At 49.3% G+C, this 11,812-nt stretch overlaps 1 protein-coding gene across 1 annotated transcript; it reads left to right on the forward strand.

Annotated features, from left to right (window-relative positions):
• Positions 1–1,576: 1,576 nt before the first annotated feature.
• Positions 1,577–3,611, forward strand: LOC309603456 (acrosin-like; the record flags this gene model as incomplete). Its single annotated transcript, XM_082338304.1, has 4 exons — positions 1,577–1,755; positions 2,095–2,360; positions 2,637–2,782; positions 3,264–3,611. The coding sequence occupies 4 exons, from the start codon at positions 1,577–1,579 to the stop codon at positions 3,609–3,611; spliced, it is 939 nt and encodes a 312-aa protein (XP_082194430.1).
• Positions 3,612–11,812: the final 8,201 nt, after the last annotated feature.

Genomic DNA, 11,812 nt, shown 5'->3' on the forward strand with positions numbered 1-11,812 from the left:
AGGCACCACAAGTCAGGTGAGCCATCTGTATGCACACATTAACAGCTGGCACAACAGAGCTTCACTCCAGGGGGACCTTGAGAAACTCTGGGATTTGGCCAGCAGAAATCTCCAAAAGTTTCTCTGGGAGAACTGGTTAGTCCTTCTTTGAGGGGATGTCGCGAATCCTGATTTAGGATCCTGTTACATGTGGGATTCAGAAAAGAAGCTAATCACCAAGGACTACTTCAAAACATTAATCATCAAGGACTGCTTAGAAGTTAATCACCAACGATTGACAGCTACCAAGGACAGAGCAGAGCCAGGAAGAAGGTTAATCAGCATGCCTGCAGAAACCCAGGACAGAGGAGAGGCCTGTAAGATAAGAAGGAATCTCTGAATGAAAGAGTGAGCTCAGAACAAAGATAATGGGGAGTCTGAACATAAAACATAAAAACTCCCTGAACATTGGGGAGTGTCAGCTGTGTTCTTAACAACAGGAAACAGCCAAATCAGCATGATTAGGTGCAAAAAATCAACGAGGTCAACAAGAATTTGAGCTTGAATTTGAGCTTGAATTTAAGGATAATGACCACCAAGGACCCCTGAAAGAATCCCTAGAATTAAACAGCACATGCTCTGGTGGGAGGGGAAATATGTTAATGATTTTTGGGAAATAATTGTAATATTAATGACTTTGTTCCTTGATAAAGGAGTCTTGGAAAAGCCACCCGCTGTTCATGTGCTATTCGCATGATCAGTGTTCCAAGCTCATACGCATCAATGATCACTGCATCGCTCTGCTCCTTTGTGGGTTTTCAAAGAAAAGATTGAAACTAGAGGAGTTCACAGCCTGGCTATGGCTCAGGCCTTTACCTCTTCCAGAGCCTGCACCAAACCACCGCCAGTCTGGTCAAGGGGTCGAGCGCATCCGTCACACCTCATCCCGCAAGCAGAGCATTCAGCAGGGGTCTGTTGGGGGTGTCCAATCCCAGCTCCTGCCTCCCCTCCTGTTTGGAACCCCCCATGTTGCTCCCCTCCCCTGAGAGGCCACTGTGCCCAGCGCCCGGAACCAGTGATTCTGTGACATCAGCCCCGGGGCCAAGGGCACCGCGGGCAACGTGAGTACTGCGGGCATTGCACCAGTGGTGATGAGCCCTCCGTTCTTGCAGCTGCCACGTGCCGCTCCCAGCAATGAATTTGCTCCCCCTCCTCATCCTGCTGGCCGTGTGCTGGCCTGCACATGGCACACGGGACAGCTGTGGGTAAGTGGCCCAAGGCTCTGGGAGGGAGCCTGGGCAACCCTTATGGGGTTCACTGGAGGGTGCCCACTTGTCCCCCGTGGCCACGCCAAAGCTTCCTGAACCCCATGTGGGAGCCTCAGTTCCTGGCCAGCACCCAGGCTGCCCCTTTAGCATGGGGCTAAAGCAGAAACAGGGGCGGACGGACGCACGCCCCATGGGGTTCCCTGGCCCTGCTGTCCATGCTATGGCTTGTGGGGAGGGAAGACGCCTGACCTTCAGCCTGAACAGCAGCAAGCCGTCGAGCAGGACAGTAATGAGTTTCTGGTTACAGAGGGACCTGCGGGCTCCGGCCCATGGCTGCTCACTATGGCATGTCACGCGTCGTGGGTGGCACAGATGCCCAGCCAGGGGCGTGGCCCTGGATCGTCAGCATCCAGGATCCCTGGGGAATAGGCACAGGGCATATCTGCGGAGGCTCCCTCATCAGCCCACAGTGGGTCCTCACAGCAGCCCACTGCTTCATCAAGGCCAGGTAAGGAGGACCAGGGAACGAGCACATCCCCACAACACTGGCAGGTACCCTGTCTGCAGTACCACGTGCTACTCCCATCATGTTTCCCTGCAGTACGCCCAGTGCCTGGGCACTGCAGAGCCCGGCTGAGAGACTGCTCAGGAGAAGGCTGGGCTTGTGCCACTGCTTCCTAGCAGCCTCCAAGCTTGACATTCCTCGTGCCTAAGGCATGCGAGGGCAGTCGCACTCTCCGTAGCGCTGCTGCCCTCTCTCCTCTGTGAAGCAGAAGGCAGGGAACTGCTGGGCTGCTGCAGCACATGGCTCCGGTCCCTCTGACCCCTCTCTCCATCTGCCTTCCAGGCACATCACCACGTGGCGTGTGGTGATCGGGGCCACCCAGCTGACTCAGCTGGGCCCTGAGGCCCAAGTGCACAATATTAAGCGGCTCCTGGTTCACAAACACTACAGTAATATCTCGGAGAGGAACGACATTGCCTTGCTGGAACTGGACCAGCCTGTCCAGTGCAGCCCCTACATACAGCTTGCCTGTGTGCCCGACGCCTCGCTGAGAGTGTCACAGCTGAAAACCTGCTACATCAGTGGTTGGGGTTCCACGACCGCAAGATGTGAGTTCCCAAAAAGTGCTCATGTCCTGAGTGCAAGCTTGGCACACTGGGGAGACGGGCTGGGCCTCCTGAGAGCAGAGGCGAAAGCCAGAGTCAGGCTGCAGGGACATCTGCCTATAGAGAGATGGGCCGCAGCCATTCCCCAAAGCAGGGCAGAGGGGAAACACCAGTACAATGCCTTCAGGATGCAAAGGCAAGCCCTAGGGAAGGGGTTCACCCAGCGAGGGGAGAACTGGCAGCGAGCTGCTGGGTGTTAATTCCTTTCTGTGCTCACAGCTGGAGGATCAACGGATGTCCTGCAGGAGGCCAAGGTCCGCCTCATTGATGTCAACCTCTGTAACAGCAGCCGGTGGTACAGAGGGGCCATCCACACCCACAACTTGTGTGCTGGCTATCCGCAGGGTGGCATCGACACCTGCCAGGTAGGGGCGTGCTACAAGTCAACCCCCGGCAGCACAGGCAGCCCTGTCACAACCGCCCGAACATACCCCGGCATGGGCTTTGCCTGGCAAGTCACCCTCCCACCGCTGGGTCCCCACAACTGTTGGGGCTCACCTCCCCTTCCACATCTGCAGATCCTTGCCCAGAGCCCCCCTTGTCCCAGAGGCCTGGGGCTCTGCCCAGAAAGCCCATCCAGTGTTCTTGGCAGACCACAGGTCCCGACACCAATCCTGGAACATCTGTCTTCCACACATCCAGGATCACTGCACAGAGATGAGAAAGAGCCCCACCTTACAGGCCCACAGCCCCCTCCCAGACAAGGTTCTGTAGGCTCCAGCACCCGAGCAGAGCCGTTCTGTGCAGTGAACACAGCTCTGGCAGGTGCTGTGAGAGAGAAGGAGCCAGTCAGAGTGCTGACAGTGGCTCCCCAACACCACCTTAATCCTCTCTCCTCCGCTGCAGGGTGACAGCGGTGGTCCTCTCGTGTGCAAAGATAACAACGCCGACTACTTCTGGCTTGTTGGAGTGACCAGCTGGGGGAAAGGCTGTGCGAGAGCAAAACAGCCTGGAGTCTACACCTCCACTCAGCACTTTTACAACTGGATCCTGGTACAGATGGGACTGCGCCCAGCAGTCACGGCCACGCCAACGCCGCAGCCAGCCTTCACCTCAACCCCCGTTCAGAGGCCAACGCAAATACCAACACAGGCGGGCAGGTTTACACCCTGCCCATTTCCACGCCAGAAGCTGGTGGAATTCTTTAATCTGTTGCAGGAGCTCTTGCAGGTCCTGAGGGGAAAAAAAGCTTGAGCAGCAGGATAAAGAGGATCCAGTGTAGGCTGCAGTGGACCATTTCCTTCTGGGGCAATGCCTGCTGATCCAAAGGCAGCCTCAGTGTCAAAGGCCTGCTCCGTCCTGCCTACGCTCCTCTGAGTGACCACAAATGATGAAGCTGACATAGTTCTTGAAATAAAGTTGCCAATTTCCACAGCTAACCATGCCTCAGTCCAATTCAGTCTCCTGTGCAAGGAAAGGACTTCCATGCCCGGCACCTGCAAAATGAGGCTGCAGGTAGACAGGAGGGCACAAAGGGAAAGAGGCACTGAAAAGGCCTGAAACCGTGCCTGGGCAGAGAGGAGGGTGAGGGTGCAGTGGAAGAAGGGAACGCAGGTCATAGGGAGCTAGCAGTCTCGGCGACAGCCGTTGGAAACATGAAGTGTCTTAGGCCGGCTACTGGTGGGATCCCTGTGTGTGTATGTACAATGCACCAGTGAACTCGAAACTGGACTTGCTCATGACCCAGGAGACACAGATCTAGAAAGGCCCAAGGTTTGCACCAATGACTGGGTAAGGAGCTTGACATCCAGCCACAGGTGTTACGTGGACTTAATTTCCATACTGTTATTTGAGGAATCTATGAATGTGCTGTGCTTATGAATCTAGGGAGTGAAAGTGTGTTTCTGTTTCACGAGTAAACATCCAATCCTGATCATCTGGGAAGGCAGAAAAGGGCTGGACTGTGTTCATGTTTATGTAAGTGGTGGTTACGTCTACATGGGGGCTGGTAAAGGCACTGCTCTGTCTATGTCAATCTGTTTTGCTGTTCACATTAACTGTGTAAGTCTGTGTGCGTGTTTGTGTACCTGGCTCTTCGGAATGCAGCGTAAGTCTCTTGAACACATGCATGGAACAGCAGCAGCCACATCCATCCGGCTGGGACAGGACAAGTCTCCTGGGTGTGAGAGTCCACCTGATTCAGCTCTAGCGAACCTGAAAGGAGAAATCCCCCATGTTCAGAAGGCTACTGGATCTGGCTGCTCCATCACAGAATGGGGAAGGAAACCCAAAGAAACTCTGCAGCAGACATCACAGGGGTAGACAGAGAGGCAGCATGGGCTAGGTTGTGAAAGCAATGGGGAGGGCTGGCAGGTGGACTTGCACTGTACAGTAACTGGACTGCCTTATAACAAAAGTGCAGGAAGGATGCAAGCTCAAAGCTTTATAAAAAAAAATTCTTTAGTGTTGGTTTTCTCCAGTAGGTACCATTCAAGTATCTGGGCAGCACCCTTCCCTGCAGGTCCAAGAGTGGCTTAGCTCTCCTGGCAAGCTTCGCCTTGTAGAGGCGTGCAGTAACTAGCAACCATGTGGATACTCTCACCCTTTCCTTGACCGTGATGTGCAGTGGCTAGGGCTGAGTCAAGGGAGGTCATGCCCGGACAGCCTCCCACAAGAAGGGGAGAGGCCCAGCTGCCCATCACCAGAGCTCTCAGGGCATCAGAAAAATCACTTTCCTCTGTGAAGGCCAGCTCTAACTAGCCCCAGAATTCTAGACCAAAGGGAAAAAAACAGACTCAGGTCTGCTTAGGCAGATGGGCGCTTCTCTTCAGGGCAGCTCTCCTCTTGATCTGACAAATTCTTACTCTTCTTCTGCAGGTCAAAGCTCTGGAAAGGAGCAGGACAAGGAACTGCTGAGAAGCATGAGAGCAACAGCTACGCTTTGCTGTGGTTCTTTCAAATTCAGTCTAGGGCAGCGTGGGCTCCTCAGAGGGTCACCACCTCACCCCTTCCAACCGAGACATGAGCAGCACGCAAACCCCATGGTATCACCAGCATAAGACAAATTTTTCCATGCCGGCAAAGTTTCACCCTTTGCCACAGGCTCTGCTTTCCCTGAAGGAAAAAAGAGCAGAGCTGCTAATCACTTAGGAGGAGTGCAGTATGTACAGCCTTTCTTACCTCCAGTTCTCGCATGACCTTGTCCATGAAATCTCCTGAATTCTGTTTGTAAGCAACTGCCAGCTTGATAGCATCATTGAAGAGCTGATGAGAAAGAGAATGCTTGTCACTCAAAGGAAGGGCCACTGGGTTTCTGTAACATATGGAAACTGTTCCCACACCCCAAGAAAAAAAAAAAAAACTCTGCAACTATCTATAGCTACCAGGACCTCACAAGTAGCTGAACAGATGTACTAGCCCATTTTCTGCTCTCTGTGCCTACAGCAGTCTCCATGTCCTTGGACTGTAGAGGGGTCTCATGGATGCTGAGCCAAATAGCTGTCTTTTACCTTCACTACATTGGTGCCATCTGCAGCAGACACAAAGTAAAAGGGCAAACTGAACTTCCGGGCAAACGTGAAGCTTTTCTGGGTCCCCTTCATATCTGCTGGGGGCAAAAAAAGGAGAAGTGGCCAGTGAGACATTGCTGTAGGCAGAATGCCAACATATGCAGGAGTGGTGGAACAGATGGCGACCAGAGCTCGATTTAGCTGTCAAGGCCTCCTCGCTGTAGTACAAGGCTAGGAGAGTCCTCCCCAAAAGCTACAGGGTTTTAAAAGCAACAGCATCAGCAACCTGTTGACAAGAAGGCACAACAAGAAAAGAGTTCTTATTGGTTTATCCATGGTACTTGACTAAACTATAGATGGATTCCAATGTGCTCTACATGAAGAATGCTTTGCAGCTTAGAACATATCAGTTCATTGCTGTGTGGCAACTATGAATGTTTTCCAGGCACATCCCTAGGAATTTTGCTGTGTGTCCACATAGACCCAGACACCATTGCCAGCACTCATCATGCCTCTCCCTCCAGTTTGGCCTTTTTAACCAGAGCTCCCCACTGCCCTTCTGCCGTGTTACCTGTATTCCTGTGAGTCAAGGGCATGCTCACAGTGTGCAAATGACTCAACTCTTACATATTTTTACTTAACAGGCAGTTAGGTCCACCTACTCCAACCTCAGTAGGTCAGAGGCTGTATTTCGGTTTTGGAACAAATCTACTGCATATTTACAGGACGTGCTGACACAGCAGTAACAGCTCAAAGTTTTGATAGACAGCCTGTATGCCAGCACAGAAGGAGGACTCCACATGATCCACCTTTTCTCATAGAAGCAACAGCTGAAGTAGTTCAGACTCCAAATGCTTGCCAGCGAGCACTGCCCAGGCAGCCGCTCCCCATCTCTTTGCAGGAAGCTGGATCAGCTGTTCTGCAGACTGGGCCTGTCTTAAGAGCTGTGGGCCGATCGTTTCCTAGTCCGGGTGGAATACAGCAAACGAAGGCAAGGCAGAGGACGCTCTTGGAGCAGTGCCCACTCACACACAGAACACTAAGAGCAGGATTCATCTACACAGAGGTCCTGTCTACAATATGGCTGTCAACACCAAGTCCCTTTGCCTCAGACTTCCTGTACAGTCCAGGCAATCAGGGGGTTCAAGGCTGGCTTGACACATCCTACAGGAAAGGCTTTTATTAAGTAAAAGATCAATCATGCCCTAAACCACACCACTGAACCAGTTGAACTTCCGTACACAACAGTGGGAGCCCAGACACCTTATTCAGGTGCAGACACCTATTCATAGCTGCGGTGATTTCTACCATGAACATCAGCAAGGAAGCCCATGCCTGACACTGTACTTGATAGAGAACAGCAGGAGACGGTGGTCCTAAGGGTGTGCGTTCTCTCACTGATGCTGAGCAGAAAGCTGATGTGTTATGCACTCTCACAGGATGCAGGAGACAGATCACAACCCAAAGGACAGCAATAACGAATGCCTACCTGGCATTCCTAAGAGGAGGGAATCATCCAGTCAGCTGTGGAGGAAAGTGAACAATTTTGCCAGCAGGTATATTTAGGCACTTAAGCACAGAGAAGTCCCACGGAAACCTGCAGGCTGAATTGGCAAGACAAAAGCAGTTACTGACTGTATCAGGGGAAGGCACATAATAGGTTATGCTCTTTTTCCAGCAAGACAGCCTGTGATTTTTGACTAGGTACTGCTCCAATCAGCTTTTGGGTTCTTGCTGGATGAAATGGGCAGCGTGTTAAGGACAGAATTGGAAGGACGTCACTTGATCACAAACTTCAAATGGATCAAATTTGTATTTTTAATTGCTAGTAAAGCAAGGACAAGAGCCTATAAGACAGCATGCAAGGTCAGTTTCGTTTGGTAAAAGACAGCCCTGAAGGACTAATACTCAAGAACTCATCTGGACCTAACAGAGGAATGACATTCTTTCTCAGCCAGGTCAGACGAGAATCACATCCCAATCCTGAGAGGTTGAAAAAAGAAGATATACTCACCATTAATTTTGTTGGCCACCACAATGCAAGGAGTCTCTGGGCAGATGTCGTGGTTTAACCCCAGCCAGCAACTATGCACCACACAGCCGCTCGCTCACTCCCCCCCGGTGGGGTGGGGGAGAAAATTGGAAGGGTGAAAGTCAGAAAAACTCATGGGTTGAGATAAGAACAGTTTAATAATTGAAGTAAAATGAAATAGAATAGTAGTAGTAGTAGTAATAATAATAATAATAATATAATACAATAATAATATACAAAGCAAGTGATATACGACACAATTGCTCACCACCCACCAACAATGCCCAGCCCGTTCCCGAGCAGCGATTGCTTCCCCCCTGGCCAGCTCGCCCCAGCTTATATACTGAGCATGACGTCATATGGTATGGAATAGCCCTTTGGCCAGTCTGGGTCAGCTGTCCTGGCTGTGCCCCCTCCCAGCTTCTTGTGCACCGGGCAGAGCATGGGAAGCTGAAAAGTCCTTGACTGGTGTGAGCACTGCTTAGCAACAACTAAAACATCAGTGTGTTATCGACATTATTCTCATCCTAAATCCAAAACACAGCACTATACCAGCTACTAAGAAGAAAATTAACTCTATCCCAGCTGAAACCAGGACAGCAGAACTCTCTCAGCTCCTTGTACCAGCTGTTGAAGTTCTTGTAGGTGACTTGCTGCTGCACATCAAACACCTTCCAAAAAAGAACCAGCTATCATGGGACCAAGAGCAGGACAGCTCCTGGTCAACCCACTGCACCAAACACAAGTCCAGAATCCAGAATTTTCCCAGGAAGACATCAGCAAAGGAAACTTGCCTGTGTTAGAAAGGATGAAAGAGAAAAAGGAGAATATCCAGCAAGCCTTGAAACATGCAGCTAGCCTGTTTCTTTGCATGATGCAAGAAAGAGTCCCTCATTTTCCTTTACATTCTTATTTTGTACTGTGATAAACACGCTATCACCCAGGACAGTGAACAAGCACTGGGAAAGATCTGTTCTGCTAAGTAGGGTCAGATGTAAGGCTTCTCTATTTTAACAATTAAAATACCAATGAACGTGACTGTTGCTCACAAGTGATGAGAAATAGTGGAAAGTTGGAGTAACAGTACAAACCAAGAGACCTAAGCAGGTTAGGAGTCAGGAAACAAGACTTATTTGAGCTAAGAAATGGGAAGCGCAAAGTAGAGGAAAATAGAAGGGGCAGAAGACCAGAGAAGAATGTCTTCTGTAGTACCCCTGCCGAACACGTCAGAACAGTTTTGTCCTACATAATGCAATAGTCACATCGCAGAACAAGAAAGGAATGCCCGCTCCCTCGCATCACCTCTGACAGGACTGCTTCTAAATAAGTACGTTCAGTTGTACGTACCACCTTACTGGAAATGCAGTGACAAAAGGAAGGAAATTTAGAAGATGGCACAGCCAGGGAATATAGTAAGAGTGCTATCAGGAACAACAGAAGAGAGTTAAACATACCCAACTACACTGGTTTTATCTGGTGAGAGAAGAAAGAATAAAGGAAAGTTTTTCAAGCCACTGGAAGAAACAAGAAATATAAGGCAGCGTAATCATAAAAATTAACATACAGGCCAAGTGTCAGCTGGGACTGTTGTTAGCCAAAATTCCATCAGATCACAGCTAAGGCACTGCCCTCACCATGGTACAAGCAGGAGCCTTATGGTAATAGGGTGCATGCATGCTCTGGAATGTCCCCTGTCCAGCTGTGTCCCAGGACTCTGTAAGACACACAAAACAAGCTTAGAATGACACACCTTTCCAAGTTCTGTTTTCCCCACAACTTAAACCCGGGACGCAAAGCCCAGTCCATCTACTCAGGGTCACAAATTAGGTTTCACCTGACTAATCTGAAACATTCCAGGGCTAAGAGATGATGCAAAACTAGGACCTTTTCTTAGCTAGGCTTAGCTATGAGTTGTGCTGACACTGAACATTGCTATAAACACATGAGCAAAAGAGAAGTCATCAGTAGACACGACTTAAGAAGGACAGTAAGACAAAGCTAGTCAAAAGTGGAAAGAGTGATAACAATGTAGGGTACTTTGTCACTAGAGATGACAACGGGAAACAAAATCTAAACGTCTTGAAACAGCTTGATTTCTGACACAGTGCTAAATAGCTCGGTGCCTGCCATAGGAAATGTTCCATCTCCTTTTACAGGTAGTCTAACTCTGCTCTTTCCAGGGGCACGAGTCATTCTAAAATGATGAAGGGTAAGTCAGTTAGCCTGAGACAGCTCCCAATTCATTAAGTATCTTGTAAACTAGCTATCATGAAGCATACCTGAACAGTCATCAACCTCTTAATGCCTTTTTCTGTGTGTGTGTCTCAGGTAGAGACCTCCCCCCTCCTCTTTCTGGATTTATAGGCTAATATTTGTGCCTTATTTGTGGTATAAGTTTACACAGCTTCAACTAAGAACCACCAGATGTAGTTATACTTCTGTCAGCTAGACTGAAGCATGCCACTCCACCTAAAGCCGAATAAGCCACTTTCCTTGGTGTTTGCTTTGCATTGAAATTACTTTCTGACTGGATACTGTATCAGACTTGCAGGTTAGTGGCTTCTTAAACTGCCCAAAATACAGACAAGTACTCATCAGACCACATTTGCATTCATTTTGGGTAGTTTCACTGAGCTGCTGAAATTGCCCGGTTCTTTTAACGTGCCATTTCAGAACCCTCACTTACAAGGAAAAAAGAGGTGCCGGTGACCACGACCTATTGAATGTCCCTAAATTAACTTCCCAAACAATGCGGCAGCTGTCATGAGAGAACTTGCCATGGCTTATTGAAAAACACCGCTGCTTTTATGACTAAATCCTCCAGATCTTGCCTGTCATACTCCATGTCTCTCCAGAACATAGGAGTTTATCAACCTTAAGGTCCTTGGGAAAAATAAGAATCACAGAGTACAGAAATACACCACATTTTAATGCAGTCCTAACTCTACCGCACAGAATTTGGCAATGGCCGCTAAGAATAGCTCAGCAGAGTAAAAATTAAACTAGCAAGGGAAGTGGTAATTCAGCACAATTTAAAGTCTTCAGATCAAACGGCCTGCCTTTACAAATCACACTTCATGACAGGACTTCTCTGCAAGGTAGCTCAGATGATCAACATTATGCTCCTAAAATATGAAGGCAGAAGACACTGTGAACTCTTGTATAACATAGGCCAGATGAATTACTTAAACTAGAGTGTTACTTAATACAGTACTAAATCCATGTTAAAAAGAAGTCCCTGGTATATGAATCCATACTTTCGCAAGTTGCCTCAATAGTAATTTCACTTACTGGTTAAAAAAAACCCACCACTTTATCTTTTGTTTGAGTTTACCTAACATCAACTAGAGTCTGTTAAATATTTCTTGCTATGCTGAAGCCTCCTTTTATACCAAGTTCCTGTTCTCTGATGTTTTACCTTCTCCCTGAGAAGTTAACCAGACTGAGTCGCTCATCATTAGGCCTCTTTTTACCGTCTTTCAATTGTTCTCATAGCTTTTCTCTGAACCTTGTGTTGGGTTTAAGTGGCAAGGTTTTTGTAAGGGAGCGGGAGGGCTGCAGGGGTGGCTTCTGTGAGAAGACACCAGAAGCTGACCCTATGTCAGGCAGAGCCAGTTTCAGTCAGCTCCAAGACAGACCCACCTCTGGTCATATCACACCCAATCAGCGACGTTGGTGATAACATATTTAAGAAGAGGTAAAAAACTCTGCGCAGCAGCTGTAGGGAGAGCAGTGAGAAAGTGTGAGAAACAACTCTGCAGACACCAAGGCCAGTGAAGAAGGAGGGGGAGGAGGTGCTCTAGGCGCCAGAGCAGAGATTCCCCTGCAGCCCATGGTGAAGACCATGGTGACGCAGGTGGTCCCCCTGTGTCCAGGTGTCCTCCACCTGGAGGACCACGGTGGAGCAGATGTCC

This window comes from Platalea leucorodia, assembly GCF_965183815.1.
Source record: "Platalea leucorodia genome assembly, contig: HAP1_HAP1_SCAFFOLD_95, whole genome shotgun sequence".
Classification (NCBI taxonomy): Eukaryota; Metazoa; Chordata; class Aves; order Pelecaniformes; family Threskiornithidae; genus Platalea; species Platalea leucorodia.